At 42.0% G+C, this 20,184-nt stretch overlaps 1 protein-coding gene across 1 annotated transcript; it reads right to left on the bottom strand.

The window, feature by feature from the left end:
- Positions 83 to 20,135, bottom strand: BRD8 (bromodomain containing 8). The gene is given in 24 exon segments (XM_005661688.3): positions 83 to 462; positions 2,097 to 2,141; positions 2,608 to 2,712; positions 3,710 to 3,887; positions 4,446 to 4,514; positions 4,712 to 4,804; positions 5,015 to 5,229; positions 6,015 to 6,061; positions 6,259 to 6,352; positions 6,647 to 7,099; positions 7,443 to 7,723; positions 8,133 to 8,342; positions 9,879 to 10,023; positions 10,403 to 10,461; positions 10,464 to 10,620; positions 11,160 to 11,296; positions 11,966 to 12,030; positions 12,435 to 12,515; positions 12,627 to 12,749; positions 13,581 to 13,630; positions 14,277 to 14,346; positions 18,769 to 18,865; positions 19,752 to 19,823; positions 20,087 to 20,135. Coding segments are annotated over 23 exon segments (2,853 nt in total). The 5' UTR covers positions 19,771 to 19,823; positions 20,087 to 20,135; the 3' UTR covers positions 83 to 402.

A 20,184-nucleotide genomic window follows, 5' to 3' on the forward strand; every position in this document is an offset into this window, starting at 1 on the left:
TCTCATTTCCACGAATGACAAAATTATCATGTAGAAGAAATCATAAGTCACACACACACAAAGAACACACCAAAGCCTAGAGTTTTCTTTGCTTTCAGAGTTTATTGTGTACATACACACTTCATAGGTTTTGGTTTTTTCTTTAAGGTCTGTACACTTCACAAGACAGTACAAACTAGCTACATCTGCTAGCAACACATCAGGACATTAACACAGCCCGTGATTTTTGCCCTAAAACAGGCAATTGTGCTACTCCAACTCTCTGAGAGAGACTTCTCCAGCTCATGTCACGTGGCCCAGGCACCTCCTCTTCTGCAACTTCCACTTCTGGAACTGGGCCCACAAGCCCAAGCTCTACCTTTACTTCTATTTCAGGTTTAGCCCAATGTGGACACTCAGGCTTCACTTTTTCATCTTCATATCTGCTTCAATGGCACAGCGGCGCCCCCTTGTTCCCCCATCCTAGATGACAGGCAGACAAAAAAAAAGGGGGGAGCATGAGTTGGTTATGAGTTGAGAGAGAAGGTGCAACAAGAATGCTGGGGATTTGGTTTCTTGGGAGAGAGGGGAAAGAATCAGCAGAAAAATCAAGGAAAATAAGTGACATAAATCTGTCTTCCCACAGTGTGGGCTAAAAAGCACCTGATCGTAGTGTGTGAGAAGAAACGTAGGACAGAGGATCTTGCTCCTGCCCACCACAGAGGTCACTGGAGCTCACCTGGGGTTCCCACAGAATGACTCCAAGTCATCCCACCCAGGCCCCAAATCATGTGCAAAGGAACAGGAAAAGTAAAAGAAGGGTGGGAGAGTCAGAGAGGGCAGTGGATAGTGAGATTCTTGGCTAACATACCTGTCCAGCTGTTGGTCCCTATAAGAAAGGCCTTTCCTGCAGACTGACCCTGGCACTAGTTCCCTAGCACCTCCTGAGTTGTTCTCCATGAGATCAGGACAATCAGAAGGCTTCTTTCCATCTGCTGCTCTCTCCCTGCAGCCCAGCTCCTTCCTCTTGTGCAATACTTTGCTGTCTTCAATAGATAAAAGATTCTATTAACCAGCCTGCAACAGCCAGCCAAGAGCTTGGGAATCCAGAGTCACCGTTGCTGACCAGTAAGAAAGAATGTAGATTACAGTGTCCTGTCTGTGGTACAGGCTAAAGCCTGTAGGCAAGAGGAGCTAGTAAACACTTTTGCTGGGCCAGACCATTTTTACATTTCTAATGTGCAAGGACACTAAAATTCTTAGAGCTCATGAACACAAGTTGCCTTTGAGGCAACTCTAAGTATAAAAAATACCACCCTTGCATTTTATAACATTTTACTTTTTTTTTCAAGCCAGTTCCATAGATATTATCTCATTTTATCCTCACAACATCCCTGTGAGGTAGGCTGGACAGGTACCTCATTATATTACCTCTGTCACAAAGATGAGGAAAATAGGGCTTCAAGAAATAATCCAGGGAGTTTTAAGATCATGTGGTTTTCTAGTATGATATCCTTCTATTACATCAATGACTGAGTGACTCTTAACAAACAAAGCAGAGTGAGAGGGTTGTTCAATACACAGAGGAAAAGAATAGAAGTCTTTAGGCTAGATTTACTAAACTTAACTCTAATTTCACCATCCACTACTGTATGTAGTGGTCATGTGACTGAGATCTTAAATTTTACTGAATGTTTGTGTATTGTACATTACTCTTGCAGGGGAAAGAAGAAAACCATGTGTTGAGTATCTGTGAGTATGAGGAACACTTTTTAAAAGCCAGCTAGCAGCTGCTGCTCTGAGTAATCTGTTTGTAAGGAAAAAACTGTCAAAAAGGTGGAGTCAAGAAATGAGGAGCAGGTGCATCCTAGATCCTTACCAAGAATACCTCATTTCAGCTCAGTGAAGGCATAAACAGTCCCTACCCAGCCCACACACACACACACATGCAGAAAGACAGGAATGCAGAAGAGACAGTTTCTTATTCAATGACTAGAATAAACACAAGTTAAGACACTGCCACAGTCTGCATGTTGGATTTCCCTCTGCCACCCACCCCCAGCAAGAGCTGAGAATCTTTGTGGCAACACCACCCCTTGCAGCCATTCAATACTTACAAAGAGAGAGAGAAGGAAGGCAGGAGAGCCCATGGGGACACTGTCCTGTTAGAGGACAAACAAACACTGATCAGGTTCCACGGAAACTCTCAGCTGCAAGCACCCCAAACCTCAGGACAGAGACACAAGCACCACACACACAAAGACAAAATTTTAAAACTCAAGAATAAGAGGAAAGAGATCCAAAAGCAATCGGGCCATTATGCCTCTGGAACAGGAACTGATGGTCCCCAAATGCTGCAAGCTAAGTAATTTCTCTCAAAGGAGATAATAATTCATTCACTCAGCTCACAATTTCTCCCATGTGACTGGGCCTTCCAGTCACAGCAGGTTTCTTCAATGTCTGGGTGGGAGCAAACAACTGCTATTTAAAAATCCTTATGTCTGTATACCACTGGAATGGAGAAGCCTGGCAGTACTAAGTAGTAACATAAGGTTCCTCGGATGCTTTGGACTTCTATCACTGGAACACTGGAACACTGGCACACAGGCTCTTCCTTGCTCTCCTCACCTTCTCTGAAGCATCCTGTTTACGGGTAGAATCTCTCCCTCGAAGACTTTTAGCACTGATCCCAGACTCAGATGTTTGCATAATCAACTGTGTGGCTAAGAATTGCTGTAAGTAGAACAAACATAGTTGGTCCTAGAGGCCTGATCCATCAGGGGAAGAACAAAGACACATTAGGTTTTCTAAACAAGATTAGAGTATCCTTCTGCAAAAAGCATCCAGATACCTCTTGACCGATTAGAAGTTTAACACATTAGGTTTTCATTCTAGTTGGGCACGCTAAACTATCAGAAAATTTTTGGTATTATAATATAGCATCAAAATCTCTATGCTCTAAGAATGAGAAAGATAATAAAACTAGATAAATCAAAGATCACTAAGCAATTTAAGTAATTTGGCAGACTCTGCAGAGACAGATAATATCCCTTTGAGTTCAGTATTCCAAAGGGTGCCTGGTAACACAACTACAGGATAAAAGTAGGTTCCCTGTGATAAAAGGAAAGGAGATTTGTTGATTGTTTACCGTGTACATACTTAATGTCATTTAAAAATATACATTCACCATTTTATAAAAATTTTATTTTATTTTATTTATTTATTTTTTGTCTTTTTGCCATTTCTAGGGCCGCTCCCGCAGCATATGGAGGTTCCCAGGCTAGGGGTCGAATCGGAGCTGTAGCCGCCGGCCTACGCCAGAGCCACAGCAACGCAGGATCCGAGCCACGTCTGCAACCTACACCACAGCTCACGGCAACGCTGGATCGTTAACCCACTGAGCAAGGGCAGGGACCGAACCCGCAACCTCATGGTTCCTAGTCGGATTCGTTAACCACTGCGCCACGACGGGAACTCCCTAAAAATTTTATTTAAAAATTTCAGGAGACAAGATATTTGCCCAAGAATGGTAGCACATTCTCTTACAACTCTTTTACCAAACCAAGATGAGAAAACCAACATGAATATAGCAAGAACAAAATTTTATCTTCATATGCTCTGTTGGGTATTCCAAGTAAAAACCACAACACCCTTCCTATCATCAGTAAGAATCCTTTGCTTGAATATTTTCATTTCAACATCCTTAAAACGCTAAGGATCCTCAAAGTACCTGGATCTGCTCCAAGACATCTCGTTGCATTTCTACTGCCATGTGATAGACATCGTGGTCTGAGCTATTATACATCACAGCATTCTGGAACATCAGCATAATGTCACGCTGAAATTCGGCTGTGCTGCGGATCAGTCCATTTTCAATGTTTTTCTTAATAGTTGACAAATCCATGGGTCTAAAAAACACAACAAGGGAAAATGGGAGCAGAGAGGGGAGAAGCACTAAATTGGATTCCTGGATATATTATTACCACATACACTTCCTCATATATCTTCAGGCCAAGCTGCCAGGACCTAAACACTGCACTCTCACCCCAAAAATAAACACTTAACCAAAAACCAAATTTGCCCTGTATAATAAGCATTGAGAAAAAAAATAAGCACTGAGAAAGGTAATAAAGGGGCTTAATTCTTTTAAATTTGGTAATCTGGTCAATGAAATGATTAGTTTAGCACTTGGTTATTCTCACGTCAAAAACATGTACTTTACAGGCTCTTGTTTGTTTGTTTGTTTGCCAGGGCAAACACACCGAAGTTGCTGGGCTAGAGATCAAACCCATGCCACAGGAGCAATCCAAGCTGCTGCAGTGACAACACCAGATCCTTAACCCTCTGCACCACAGGAGAACTCCAAAAACATGTGCTTTCGATTTTCTGTCTAAAGCAAAAAATCCACTAATACCAGACAATTTACAATCCAAGCCAGTCAGCATACTGAATGGATCATGACTTACCTCTGTACAATGCTGTGGTAGCCAGGTGCAATGTCATCTGTGACAGGCTGCAGGAAGACATTGGCATACCTGTCCAAAAAGAATATGGTACAATTACTGACTTAGCTTTCAGAAGTACAGGTGAGGGAACTTGATCTAAAGAGCTGAAGACTGTTTAGGAGTCAAGGCCTTCAATCCTGTTTAAGCCTACTCAGAATTTTTTCTAGTTACCAACAATGAGGAGGAGCAGGAGAAAATACTCCTACTAGTTGGGAAACCCTACTTACCTATGATTAGCTGCAGCTCTCCATACAAGCATGATAGCTTTCTTCCAGATTTTCTGTGCCTGAATAGCTTCCTGATCCTCACTACAGACAGAGCTGGAGAAATAAGAAGAAGAATGAAAAAAAGGGGAGTCTCACTTGTCATAAGTAAAAAAGAAAAAAAAAAAAAAAATCCTAATTATTTCTTGTTAACTATTTGTTCCAGGGCAAGAAAGGGAAGATGAAAAAGTAAGACTAAAGAAAAGAGCCTCTCCTGCTTCTCACCTTTACTACCTTGACCTCAAACAGAAAATTACAGATACTCACAACTGTGAAGAAGCAGGGCTGCTGGGGATGGAGTCTGCCAGTGTGTGGGACTGCAGCGTAGCATTGTGTATGCTAAAGCCATCGTCACTCTCACTCACAGGAGGTTCATTATCCATTTCTGACAAATAGCCTTCTCCTTGATCTTCTTCCTTAGGCTCCTCTAGGCTGGCCGCTTCACTGACTCCGTCTTCCTCCTCATCCTCACCTGGGGCATCCTTAGACACAGTGTGCTCCAGTCAGCAAGTAGAAAGGAGAACAAAGCTATCCAGCAAAGCATCATTAAACATAATCTGTCTTCTGGGTTAGATAAGTTCTAGAAAATGGCCTCAAACTGTTTCCTGACTGAGCCCTCTATCACTTATACTATCATCTATCTACAGACACTGACTGATCAAGTAATTTAGAACCTGGACAAAGAATAAGACCCAGGATCTTTTTAAAAGGAAGAAAAAAAAAAGCTACTTACTTAAGACTAAGCTAAGAGGCGTTCCTTCTTTCCCCTTGCTCTTGAGAGGAACTCTGACCCTGGGTACAAAGTTATCAAAAATAGTTTTTATTTTGTGTCTCATCTGATGGAGCAAGCTCACATCGCATTACTTTAAGTCTGTTTGTTATTACTACCGCTTTAGTAATTCTAAAAAGAAAACTTTGGATGACTTTCTCTGGATGGTACAATTAATAATCTGATTTTTTTATATGCTCTCCCTCGCTCTGGTATCCCTACTGACTCCAAATCACCCTGGATGTATCAAAGCTTCTTCGTGCACTATATGCGAAGAAAGGTCTGAGTGACGTTCACAAGTTCCTTCAGATGGGAAGCACATGTTGCCATGGTACTCCCACTAGGCCTGACTAGCACTGCAGCTTTTCTCCATGCAACTCCTTAACCAGTCTCATCTCAGAGAATAAAGATGTGAGTTCACTGAAATTCATTAAAAAGGTATTGCTATATAGGAAAATCTAGTACACAGCAAGAGGAATAAAGAAAAGTCTGAAATACCTTTATCTGGCTTCCAAAAATAGTCCCTGATTCTTCTTTCAATGAGTCTGCAGAGGAGAGAAAGACTACCTGAAGATTTTTCCACCTTAGCCTTCCCCTTCCTGTGGACAATAATCCCCTGCAGCTCTCCTTTCCATGCTGACCTATTCTACCTCCTCTGCTTGCCCACAACCCACAATCCCTTAGAAGCCAGAGCAAGTGATTTAAAGTTACAGAGTACAGATTTCCTGGCTTTAATATTTACCTGACATTTCAAACTTGTGCTGAGTCTCTGACTCTAAAGGATCTTCAATGGGATTTGATCCATGTGATGGAGACAACATGCTTTCGGGGGATGCCTGAAGACCAAAAAGAACAAAAACCCTAAGTGCTGGTAAATCACTACAGTTTACACTTTATTCTTCAATGTTAGTGAGACTATAAAAGAAAGTCTAAGTCCTACCCAGTAATACAATTCTAATGGCTACCTTAATAGGAAAAGGGTATTTACATAAAGCACTGATTACATCTATGGGCTCTGGACACATCAACATGTCAGTCACCAAGCATGGAACAGGAAAACCAAAGGCCTAAACTGTCACTTCTTACCTAAGGTATAACCCTCCATCCTCCCAGGCCCTGATCTTAAATACCTCTGTCTTCACCGTTCTAAGTGAGGTCTCATCGCCTTTCCTACTGGAAACATCTGCTTCAGTAATCTCTCCAGTTGTAGTACTTCTGGGTTCCTCATTTAAGTCCTGACTCCTGAGTTCTGGTGGCTCCATACTTGGGGGTGGAACAACCCCAGCTACTATTTCAGGTCCTGAAATGCCTTGCTCTGGTTCTGTAGGTTCCATTTTGATTTCAACACTCGGCTCCCTGAGGTCCACCAGTTCATGGATTCCTTTGCTTTCCGTCTCTTCAAAGTCCAGCCTCTCTTGCTTGACTGTCATCTCTGGTGCAGGGAGAGGTACTGTCTTGTCCCTTTCCTGCTGGATGGGGTGCTCCCAAGGGCCAGGCAGGGACTGGGGATCATCATTCTCTTCACAGAATGACAATGCTGCTTCCACTGCTGCCACATCCAGCACTTCAGGATGATCATCTACCTGTCCAATGATACATACACTGTTGAAGCTACAGGAAGAAGCCCAAGTCCCTCAGCACCAAATGAGATGGCCTGAATCTGCAGCAACTCTCTCCGTCTTTTCCATGTAGTAAAAGCAACCAGTGGACAGGAATATCTGTCCAGTGCAAATCAGTAACACAGGGATGGCTGGGGAAGAGGACTAGCATGTCAGCACCAAAGGGCTCTGGGAGTACAGAGATGGAGAATGGCAGAAGCAGGAGAGTTGTTTATGTAATTCTAACCGCAAAAGGCAAGGAAAGTCTGAGGAGAGAAGCCTATGTAGGACCCATGAGACATTCTTTAAGGCTCTGCTGAATAGTTACCTTGTCCTCAATGATGGCAATGATGTCCCCAACAGTCTCAAAGTCCAGCTCTTCACCTGTATAAGACACAGCAATATCCATCTTCTCAGCCAGATCTAAATCTTCCTTCCCATCGATGCTAGGGGCCTTTGATCCTCCAGGTGCCTCTGCTACCCCTGACCGGAAACACTCTTCTTTAATAGAATTGATGATCATGGAGATTTCACTACTATCCATGGAAACAGTCACAGTATGTGGATCTCCTACAGTCTCCATGGGAACACAGGTGTCAGGCTGACTCACTGAATAACAGAAAAAGAAAAGCATCTCAGAAGCTTATTTGGTAACAACTGCCCACCTGGAGATCAAATCAAAGCTGTAGACAGATGTCAAGACCCATACACTTTAGCTCAGTAAAAGTTATCTCACATGTGCCTATGTTTTCTTCTCCCCATTTTATACAGAAAGATGAGAACACCTTCTCAAGCCCATTCATGTGAGGACGTTTAGCCTTTCCCCCTCATCACATAAAATGTCCAACCACCTCTTCTCACATCCTATTTTTCCAAGGATAAGGATGGCATATGTCCATGGAGAAAAGAATTGAAGTATCTGAATTAGAGCTGATGCTCTTGGTCACCTTTCTCTAACTGAAGCTCAAAATGAAATTTTCGATCTAGTGACTGCTCAGGAAGTAGGTCAGAGACGCACCTGGAGCTACACTCTCAGGAGTAGCAACAGCAGGAGCAGAGGATGGTGCTGGCAGTGCAGGCATCATAACAATGGTAGCTTGGGACACAGACTCTACAGGAGGTGGCACAAGTTTAACTGGAGGTTCACTGGCAACAGTAGTGAAGGAAGCAAGAGGTGTGGTGAACTGTGTAGGACCAGCTTCTAAAAGCCTAGAAAGAGTGGGAGCACCTAACAAAGAGATACACACAATGAAGTAAGAAGAAAGCACAAAAATAAGAAGTAAACAATAACCACTTTAAGCCTCAACCACGGAGTTCCCATTGTGGTTCAGCGGGTTATGAACCCAACTAGTATCCGTGAGGATGCAGGTTTAATCCCTGGCCTTACTCAGTGGGTTAGGGATCCAGCATTGCTGGATCTATGAGCTATGGTATAGGCTGCAGGCACAGCTCGGATCTGGCGTGGCTGTGGCTGTGGCTGTGGTATAGGCTGGCAGCTGCAGCTCTGATTCAACCCCTAGCCTAGGAACTTCCAAATGCCGCAGGTACAGCCCTAAAAACCAAAAAAATAAAAGACTCAACCAAGAAAATTTTTAGTCTCAAAGGATGAAAGCAACTCCTCTAATGAATAGCTCATTATCTATCCTCACTTTTTCAAACCTTACTTAATATCTTCTGCCAAGTCAGGAATGATTCAAAGCACTAGAACACAGAACTCATATGAAAACTTAATGGTAATTAAAAGTAAAAAAAAAAAATGGTATGAATAAATCTATCACTCCTACTGAAGTTAAGTATACTACAAGCCACGCGAATTCAACAAAATTCAAATACCAAAAATCTAATGTGGTTTTTTGGGTTTGCTTTTTGTTTGGGCCTCATCTGTGACACATGGAAGTTCCTGGGCCAGGGATCAAACCAGTGCCACAGCAGTGACTCAAGCCACTGCAGTGACAGCACTAGATTCTTAACCAACTGAGCCATAAGGAGATTACCAATGTTTAGTTACTTGGAAAAACTTTTTTTTTGCTTTATGTTTTCTACCTCATTTAATTCTCATTACCTCCTTGTGAACTAATACACATTATAGTTGTTAAAAGAGGAAAACTGAGGATCATGAGTTACCTATCTAAGCCACAAAACTAGTAGCGGGCCTAAGACTCAAGTCTAGTTTTCTAGCTCCAAATCTTATCCCCCTATGCTACAGTCTCAGGTATCTCTAACACCCTTCTGTGATTTTGCAGCTTCACTATTTATTTATTGTCTCTTTTTAGGGCTGCACCGGCAGCCTATGGAGGTTCACAGGCTAGGGGTTGAATCAGAGCTGAAGCTGCTGGCCTACACCACAGCCACAGCAACACCAGATCCGAGCCACATCTGCGACCTACACCACAACTCACGGCAATGCCGGATCCTTAATCCACTGAAGCGAGGTCAGGGATCGAACCCACGTCCTCTTGGATGCTAGCTGGGTTCGTTAATCGCTGAGCCACGACAGGAACTCCTGCAGCTTCACTGTTAACTTCACTATTCCTCTCATCATTATGTATGCTGTGGTCATCCAGAATGACCAGAATTTTAAAGGTGAAACGGATTTACGATCTCAAGCACCATGTGGTTTAACAGTTTGCAAAATAGCTCCAAGGTTGGGCTTTAAATCTAGGATTCACAGCTGCCTGGTAACAAAGGCTAGAAACCAAGGACAGTCAAAGCCAAGACCAACATCTCTGAAATAAAAGTAGATAATGGAAAAGTACTGACTTACCTGAGGCAGCAGTGGAGGCTGCAACAGTGTTGGGTGTTTGCTGCATCTCCCCACCATGAATCATGGGAAGGACCCCGCCTACCTCCAAGAGAACACCTGTATTGTTCAGGTGGCCAGAAGTTACAGCCATTTCACTCTCATTGACCTACCAGGGAAGAATAGAGGTGAAGGCTACACTCAAGCTTTCCTCTATTACCACTTCCCAAAAAAGCTCCAGCAGTTGACCAAACTTCATGAAACTAAAAGTTAATAGCCAAAGAAAATAATTGCAGACCCAAGGGAAAGTCTCATTTTTAAAACTTATTCGACAAGAGAAGAGAACCAAAATAATTATGGTTTCAGATATCTTAGGACCCGAGGTTACTACCAACTATTTTATTTTGTTTTGCTTCAAATTAACATTTAACTAGGAGATCTCTTCCTCTTTTGAACTTTTTTTTCCATGTTATATTTTAGGTCACAGGCACTCCCTTCCAAAGTACTAAATCACCACAGCTCTCAAACACCCACAGAAGTCTCCATACCAGTCTGGGGCTAGTAGGCAGGAGGCTGCCCTTCTTCAAGAGCTCTGACAGCAGAGGGGAGGGGGTGGAGTTGCTTTCTGTCCAAGCATCTTTTTCTGGGGTGAATCATCTGTTACTGGGGTCATGGGGGCTTCTAAGGGTGCAGAGCCTGGAGGAAGGGTGTCAGGAATTCCAGGAAACGAGGTGACTGGGGTACTCGGCAAAGTCCCGGGGGTTACCTAAGAGACAACAGAGAACCTTTATCTGACTTCTCAAACTGAGGAAGGTTCCCTACTAATCTGGATGGGTTAGTGTGTCTAACTATTACTTTATTAGTTCTGAGTGGAATTTCCCAGAAACCCTGTACCCATCCTACTCTTAACCAAACCTTTCATCCCCACGATTTTTTTTTCTTCCACCCACTCAAACCCACAACTCAGCTATTCCACCCAACTTGCCTTATACAAACTCTTTACCCACTACCAATACTATATTTATAAAGAAGTCACCCTACATTTAACCAGGAATTTCACAAGACCAGTACACTTAAAAACAATTCCTTAATATATTTTTTTACCTATCTCTAAAAATGTCAAAAACCTCAATGTTTTTAGATCCATTTTTATCTTTGAGCCTAGAACATGGTAAATTGAGTCCTTAGCATTCAGACCAAGAGAGGAAACTGCCTCTAAGCCAAAAGTGGTTTCCTCATCACTCATCTCTCTGCTGACTTACTGCCCCTTTGCTGATCAACTCCTACGGATGGAAGTATACTTACCCCCGAGGTAGCCTCTTCCATGGTGGTTGCAGTCAAGTCCCCAAGTGGATAATCACCTCCTGGGGAGGCAGAATCTATGGGAGAGCGGACCATCATAGTAGGTAACCTCCGAGGGGGTGTTTTTACTGCTTGACGGGCTAGAACATAAAGAAGAAAAATTTCTGAGTCTTAAAGATTAAACAAATAAAACTAGATTCCATTCTGCTATTATAAAATAAAGGACAAACAGGAAAACCACATTACTAAAGCAGCATTGTGAATTTGGGAATTAGAAAGTTTTCTTTTCAACTTCTTAGCCTAATTTTTTCCGTGAGCAATTCTCACCCTAAGCAAATTTGTTTAACCCAAAGGTCCTTGGAGCAGGAAAGGTTTAAACACCCCTCAGTATCTTCGACAACTTAAGATTCTGCTTTTAACAAGAGGGAAGAACCTCACTGGCGGAGAGCATGTATCCCCAGAGTTAAAAATGCTTACGTTCCTCCCTTTAACCAATGACTGAACTACTATCAATCTTCGTACAGGCTTTACCTTCTAAAACCTTGATTATGTTCAATATCTTACTATCAGGCCTTCGTATCCTAAAAGAATACAGGTCTAGTGAGATCTGAGCAGAGGTCATTTTTTAAGAGTTTCTTCCTGGACATAAAGGGACTCTTCTATTCCAGTAAAAGAGAGGATGACACACACAGAAAAGTGTACAAGTAAACTGAAATTAGTGGATTCTGTGTTAACAAAGTCTTCAACTATCATCAGCATGCTGTACTATACAGACAAATTGCTAAAAAGAGTCACAAGGTTCAGCTTACCCTGATATGCTGCATCGGTAGCCTTCCTCTTAACTTCAGCTTCCTCTTCCTCCAACTTCTTTTTCCTAAAGACAAAATTAAGGGTTAGTTCCTAGGTGGCTGTAGCTCCTCCAGAGTTGACAGTGCCCTCATGAGGAAATTTTCTGCCAGGCTAGCATTTTCTGAAGAAAAACTCTAAAGAAAAATCTTTATCAGCAAAATAGGGGATTTTGAATCTGCTGCCTAACTACCAGTTCTTCACCAGGCAAACAAGATCCACTTTTAAGTTAGAACTACGTTTTCATACTGAAATGTTCTATTATGTTACCTTCTAGGACTCACTACCCCCTCCCCCACCCCAGCTACCAGGGCAGCCTCCCCCTTCGAGAATCTCTCAAGTCTAAAGAGATGGCAGGTGTAGGAAATTAGCTAGATTACTTAAAGAGGGTGAAAAGAGGAAAAGGAGTATAGACAGAATAATATAACCCACATTGCAATGTCATTGCAAAGCTCATCCAGTCTGCTGTCCATGTGCCCAGCTTGAATTAGTTCTGCATCTCTTTTCAGCCGTCTGTAGGAAAAGGGTAGATAGACTGGGTTTTTTAATCTATTTAAAAAATTCTGACTAGTATTAAGTCAGCCTCATTAGTCTCAACCATTTTACATTCTCTCTGATAAGTACCTATATTTTTCTTGGGTTTCCTTTATCACTTTCTTGAGTTCCTCAACTCGTTCAGCAGTCAGTTTCCGAACAATGACATCTTCAACAGTTTCTACCACTTCTCCCTTTTCACCCCGTTTCCGTCTATGGAAAAAATTAAAACACACACACACACACACAAACAGACACATACTTGAATAAGAGAACATCTGTGTTCCTACTCCCACCTGCTTTCTATGAGCCTCCACCACCTAACCAGAGATAATTTTTACTATACCTTTTTTTTTTTTCTTTCTTTCTATAGCCACACCTGTGGCCTATCAAAGTTTCTGGGCTAGGGGTCGAATCAGAGCTACAGTGCTGGCATACACCATAGCCACAGCAACGCTGGGATCTGAGCTATGTGTGCAACATATAGTAGCATTCAGCAACACCAGATCCTTAACCCACCGAGGGAGGCCAGGGATTGAACCAGCATCCTCAAAGACACTATGTTGGGTTCTTAACCTGCTGAGCCACAAACAGGAATTCCTACTATACTTTAATGGCCGTGCCTGCAGCACATGGAAGTTCCCAGGCCAGGGACTGAATCTGAGCCATAGCTGAGGCAATGCTGGATCCTTAACCCAGTGTGCCAATCTGGAGATCAAACCTGTGCCTCCACATCAACCTGAGCCACTACAGTCGGATTCCTAATCCACTGTGCCACTGCTGGAATTCTAATTTCTACTATACTTTTATCACCAAGCTATATAAATAGATTAAAAAAAACAGGCTGGATTTCCAGCACAGAAGGTTAAGGATCCAGTGTTGTCACTGCATCAAGGCGGGTCGCTGCTGCAGCTCAGGTGATATTTGGCCAGGGCACTTTCACATGTTGAGGGCACAGCCAAAAATACAAACAAAACCCATCAGACTTCCAAAGCAAATACTCTCCACTAAAGAGATCAGTCAAGTGCCTGGTTTTATACTCACTTTGGGGTCTCAGTGGTCTCTAGAAGCTCTGAGTACTGGGAAGCACAATGCTATGGAAAAAAGTGAAAATATGAGCAAGCCTAAAAAGGAATGACCTTTCAAAGTTTCAACACATCAGACTTAGGTTTAGAGAGGGGAGCTATAGTTAAGACGTGAGTAGTTCCTCCGAGAACAAATTACCTATGACTAGTTTCTAGGACGCAATCAAATTAGTACAAAATAATCAAAACCATAACTCAGAAAAGGAAGTCTCTTGGCCTGAAGTTTGTGTATTTTGGGAAAGACAAGCTAAGAGCCAATATTTATAGCTAATACCTACTGAGTAGTTACCATATGCAAGGCACTTTGCTAAATGCTTTCTAGGTATTACCTCGACTAAATCTTTACAGCAATCCTGAAGCAACGTTTATCTCTATTTTACAAATCACAAAACTGAGGACCATGTTCAAAGTTTTCAAGTGGAGTAATATTAAATTCACATCTGTTTAACTTCCAGCTTGGGCTTTTAACCATTATGATACATAATATCTGTAATGAGAGCATACAAGGGTGGATTGACAAATATGGGGAAAAAGAGTCATCTCAATTCTTCTTCATGACCCAAAAGCATTGTGATTAAAAGGGCAGATCTGGAAGGGAACCCACTTCACATCTCACAAACTGCTCTAAAAGAACAGTGGGAACTTGGGAACTTACTTTTTGAGAGAACCAGTCTGGAGGGCGGCCAGGCTCTGCAAAAGGCTTGATTGCTCTGCTAACTGATACCCTACAAAATGAGAAAAGCCTTATCACATACCAAACTGAAAAAAAAAAAAGAAGGTATGCTGAGAGCTCAAGGTTTAGAGCACAAACTTTGGAGTAAAAAAACAGCCATTGGGGAAGTATTCTAGAATATGTGACTATAGAAAATGACACAGTTACTGAAAAGTCATTTTAGAGGAAAAGCACCATTGTAAACAGTTTTCCTAGGTGATGTATTTCTTGAGTGAAGTGAAGGTACCTAGTAAAGTATCATTTCTGTTCATTTGGCAAAGTATTTTTATGTTGACTTTGGTTTTTTTAGAAAACACCTGCCATTTGGAAAGCAATTTGTAAAATATTCTAGATACACAAAAAAGTTATCTTTTGATCTACTAATTCTTAAGAATGTAACATAAGGAAACCATTTTTTAAAAAGAAGCAAGCACCAGGAAGAAAGTATCGTGTAGATTTGATATGACTGATGAACAGTGAAGTTTCTCCTAAATGCCTGCAAGAAGATGTTTAACTTTTGGGACTTCATCTTTAGGAAAATATTTAACAGCCCATAAAAATAACTATGAAATATATGTGGTGATATGGAATATATTTAGAACATAATAGTAACTGAAAAAAGGCGATTTTTTTTTTTTGGCTATGATGCACAAAAAAGTTACAGATAAAAAGACAGAAAAGGAGTTCCTGTTGTGGCTCAGTATAAAACCAATCTGACTAGCATCCATGAGGACGCAGGTTCAATCCCTGGCCTTGCTCAAGGGTTAAGGATCCGGCGTTGCCATGAGCTGTGGTGTAGGTCACAGACGTGGCTCGGATCCTGTGTTGCTGTGGCTCTGGCGTAGGCCAGCAGCTACAGCTCCGATTAGACCCCTGGACTGGAAACCTTCATATGCCACAGGTGCGGCCCTAAAAAAAGACCAAAAAAAAAAAAAAAAAAAAGGAGCAAAAATGAAAATAGTTGGACTGAAATGGCTTGCAGAAAGAGTGTGAAGGGGCTTCAACTGTGTCTATGTTTATTTCTTTAAAAAGAGCTGAAGGAAACATAACTAAATATTAAGATCTGTTAAATCCAGGTACATAGGTACGCTGCATTATTTTCCCCACTTCTCTATGTGGCTGAAATATTTCACAACTTTATTCACAACTTTAAAGAGAGTTTTCAGTTTTGTTTGGGGATAATGGTTTCACAGAGTACTTTTATAAAAAGTTTACTTTAACATTGTTATATGGATAGTTATCAGCAAAAAGTAAAGTTTGATCCATAATTTACACCTTTGTTTATACCAAGATAAGCCCCCAAAGCAATCAAAGATGCATATACTTTAAAGAATTTAACCACAAAAGTACAGAGGAAATCAAAGTAGAATTATTTTATAACCTCAGACTAGGAAAGAACTTTCTAATTATGTTACAAAATCCAGGAACTGTAAAAGAAAATTATTAATAAAAAACTACATTTTTGGAGTTCCTGCTGTGGTGTAATAGGACTGGTGACGTCTCTGGAGCCCTGGGATGCAGGTTTGATCCCTGGCCAGGCACAGCGGGTTAAGGATCCAGTGTTGGCACAGCTGCAGTGCAGGACCCAACTGCAGCTCGGATCTGATCCCTGGCCCAGGAACTCCATATGTTGCTGGACAGTCAAAAAAAGAAAAAGGGAAAAAAAAACCCAGAACTACATATTGAAAGTCTTAATGTAAAAAGCAAAACCAAAGAGCATACTGGGTTTTTGGGTTTTTTGTTTGTTTGTTTTTTGTCTTTTTGCCATTTCTTGGGCCGCTCCTGCGGCATATGGAGGTTCCCAGGCTAGGGGTCTAATCGGAGCTGTAGCCACCGGCCTACACCAAAGCCACAGCAACACGGGATCCGAGCCACATCTGCGACCTACACCACAGCTCACGGCAACGCCAGATCGTTAACCCACTGAGCAAGGGCAGGGATTGAACCCGCAACCTCATGGTTCCTAGTCGGATTCGTTAACCATTGCGCCATGACGGGAACTCCGGGTTTTGGGGTTTTTTTTAATGCACCTCAAAATGCAGACAAATGGCTAATCTCCCTAATATAAAAGGAGCCACTCCTCTGCGCTCCCCAGCCCCACCCTGGCCAAATTAAAAAGAAAGACTAGTACTCTAATAGAAAAATGGGAAAAAGCAGTTTACAGAAAAGAAAATATAAGCAGTTTTTTCACACAAGGAGATATTTAACTCGCTCATCATAGGATAAATGCAAATAAAAGATATGAGAACTATTTCTCATCTTTTCTACTGTCAAAGATCAAATACACGTAACATGAACCAGAGAATAGAAAAACAAGTCTTTTAAAATATTATCAAAGGGAGTATAAATGGAAATAATCTCTGAGGAGGGTAATTTGAAATACTTAGCAAATTTTATAAACTCATATATTCTTTGACTCAGTATTTCATATCATGAGTTTATCTTAGATAAAATTCTTATGTGTGTGTGTGTGTGTGTGTTGTTTTTTATTTCTTTTGGCTGCAACCATGGCATATAGAAGTTCCCAGGCCAGGGATCAAACTCATGCCACAGCAGTAACAACACCGGATCCTCAGTCCACTGAGCCACCAGGGAATTCCCACTCGTTTTTTTTTCCTTTCTGTTGCTCCTTCCTCGTCGGCATATGGAGGTTCCCAGGCTAGGGGTTCAATGAGAGCTACAGCTGCTGGCCTACACCACAGCCACAGCAACACGGGATCCGAGCCGCGACTGCAACCTACATCACAGCTCACAGCAACACTGGATCCTTAACCCACTGAGCAAGGCCAGGGATCGAACCTGCATCTTCATGATACTAGTCAGGTTCCTTACTGCTGAGCCACAATGAGAACTCCAGGAATCTAAACATTTTAATCAGTGGCATGTGCTGACAGTGAGAGCTGAAGCTGAGAACCCACTCCTTCCCTGCTGGTCACTGCCCTGGGCTTGGGTACATTTGGGTCAGGCACACCTTGATGGTGTCCTCTGAGTTATCTTAACTCTTTCCCTGCCAACTAGTCCTATGGCAGGTTCTAAACTTGCTAAGCCACAGTGGGAACTCCCTACGTTTGACCTAAGTGCTCTTATACTATTTTTCTAACAGAAATATAAAAGATACACAGATTGCATTCTATTTCAATCTAGTTTACCTGATATTTTGTGTAAAAATTCATTCAGTTTTATATTTGAATTGAGTTATATTTAATGTCAAGCTGAGATTTATCAAATAGCATGTTTCATTTTGTCATAGGGTTTACTGGCTCAAGAACAGCTGCTACCTGGAATATCCTGGATTTATCTTTGAAAGGCTATTTGAAGAATACATAAAATTGTGGAAGTGCTAACTGTGACAAGTGATGATGCTTTCATAAACTCATTTGAATGGTTACAGAAGTAGAGATATACCATACAAACTCATATTTGTATCTTAAGTAATTAGAATGCTTAAGACAATTAAAAGGTTTCCTCGGGAGTTCCCTTCATGGCTCAGTGTTTAAAGAACCCAACTAGGATTCATGAGGATGCAGTTTGATCCCTGGCTTCACTCAGTGGGTTAAGGATCTGGCATTGCCGTGAGCTATGGCATAGGCCGCAAATGTGGCTCGTATCCCACATTGCTATGCCTGTCCTGATTCAAGCCCTAGCCTGGGAACCTCCATATGCTGAGAGTACTGCCCTAAAAAGACCAAAAAAAAAAAAAAAAAAAAAAAAAAAACCCAAAAAAAAGAGAGAGAGAGAAGAGTTTGTTCTGGTTTCAAAAAAGACCGGACACAGACAGTCCCACTTTCTGGAACTTAAATGCTGAATGCCAAGACAATTCAATAGGAAGAGAATAGTCTTTTCAACAAATACTAGGTCCTACGACAGTTGCATGCAAGTGACCCTGCCTTATAACCTCATAAAAATTATCTCAAAATGGATCAAAGATTTGAATGTGGAGAGTTAAAAGCTCTTAGAAGAAAACATAGAAGTAAATGGTTGTTAGCTGTGACACCAAAAACACTAGCCACAGAATAAAAAATAGACAAACTGGACATATCAAAACCAAAAACTTTTGTGCTGTAAGCAATACCAAGAGATAACAACAATACCAAAGAAAGTGGAAAGACAACACACAAAATAGGAGAAGTATTTGCAAATCATGTATGTGACAAGGGATTTGTGTCCAGAATAAATAAAAAATTCTTATAACTCAATAATAAAATGAAAAATAATCCAAAGGATCTGAGCAATTACTCCAAAAGACACACAAATAGACAATAAAAACATGAATAGATGCTCAGCACTCAACGGTTTCCAACAACATTGGTTCAGAAAAATGCAAATCAAACCCGCAATGAAATATCATTTTATGCCCACTAGTATAGCTATAACCAAAAAGACAACGCTCAACAGTTTCCAATACCCAAAAAAGCTGACAACCTAGATACCTTACCAATTTTGATCTCCACTCCTCATGACTGAAGACGCTAAACACAGCTTCTCTCGGATGGACCATGGCTCTGTAGGGCCAGTACTCAGCAGCTTATGTTCTGAAAGTAGAGAAGACTTATAGAAAACCACTGAGACACTAGTTCTAAGCCTCAAAGAGAAGACTAAAAGCCTAAACATCCCAACCTATAAGGACAACGTGAGCTACTATCACCAAATCTTGATTCTTCACCTTTCTAGTAAATAACCTAACTAAAACAGTGTGCCTATGGTATTTGAAGAAATAAAATGTTTTGCCTTCAAATGCCATGGGCACAATGGTTTAGTTTAAAAAAAAAAAAAGTAATGTCAGATTAAGATAGGGCAGCTCCCCGAAAGACTCAATTTTAAAAAACGCTTTATTCCAATTTGGACCTAAGGGCTTATTTCCCAGGATTCCGAGCGGCCACCTCCCCTCCGTCCCGCCTCCTTCTTAGCATAAAGTTGTTTACTTCTTTCAGTAACACCGCTCCCCTTTCCCCTGGCCGGGCCTAAAAGCCATATTCAGTCCGTGAAACAGAGATAAATGACTGAGATGCCCGAAATGTGATTTCCCCAGTGGCAGAAAAAGCTCGCGGTTAAAACTCCCCATTTCTCTGTGACTAGTGGCCTCATAAACGTTCGTCAGAAACTGAATGACTCTTTGGGATGCCGGCCACTCCTTAAGGCGCACAACGTCTCGGTCCGTCTGTAGGGCACCTTTTCAGCTCACCCCGCAGAGCTCCCCAACATACAAAGATTTCGCTGAGCTGCTTATCTCAAACCTCGGCGGCCTTACTGAGAAGACTACACTTCTAGGCCCCCGGCCGTTGGGCTTCACTACACCGTCGAGTTCAAGTCTCGTGCCCTCCCTGGGCTCTCAGGCAAATCACTGCTCCTACTCTCTATGCTGTTGCCTGGCCTCGGCTCTACAAAGACTTACCACACAAAGGCGGTGCAAATACTTACTGCCCGTCCCTGCCGCCATTTTGGCTCGGAAGTCTCCAACTCCTGAGGGAAGAGCGTCAGCGTCCGCTACGCCTTAAAAAAAGAAAGTATAAGAAAAAGAACTCTGGGAAATAGAGTCCCGGTGTTTGGTTGCGGTGCTTCCTGGGAAATGTAGTCCCCCACCCCACCCCAGGAAGAACAAGTGCCCTAAACCGGGTCTCTTGTGCGTTCCTGGGAAGGAATGTGATAAAGAACAAAACACGGCAGCTGATGCCTCAGGGTTCAAGAAAAAGTAATAAGGCGGAATTGCAGGATCACCCAACACCAAGCCTCGACAGTTGGTAACCCGGACCCACTTTTGAGCAGAGCGGTCAGGCCGGAATAAGCCGTTTCCCAGTCTCGTCTGTCCCCTTGCGCTGATTGGTAGGTTCAGGTTTCGCTATCTGATTGGCTC

Source organism: Sus scrofa, chromosome 2, assembly GCF_000003025.6.
Source record: "Sus scrofa isolate TJ Tabasco breed Duroc chromosome 2, Sscrofa11.1, whole genome shotgun sequence".
Classification (NCBI taxonomy): domain Eukaryota; kingdom Metazoa; phylum Chordata; class Mammalia; order Artiodactyla; family Suidae; genus Sus; species Sus scrofa.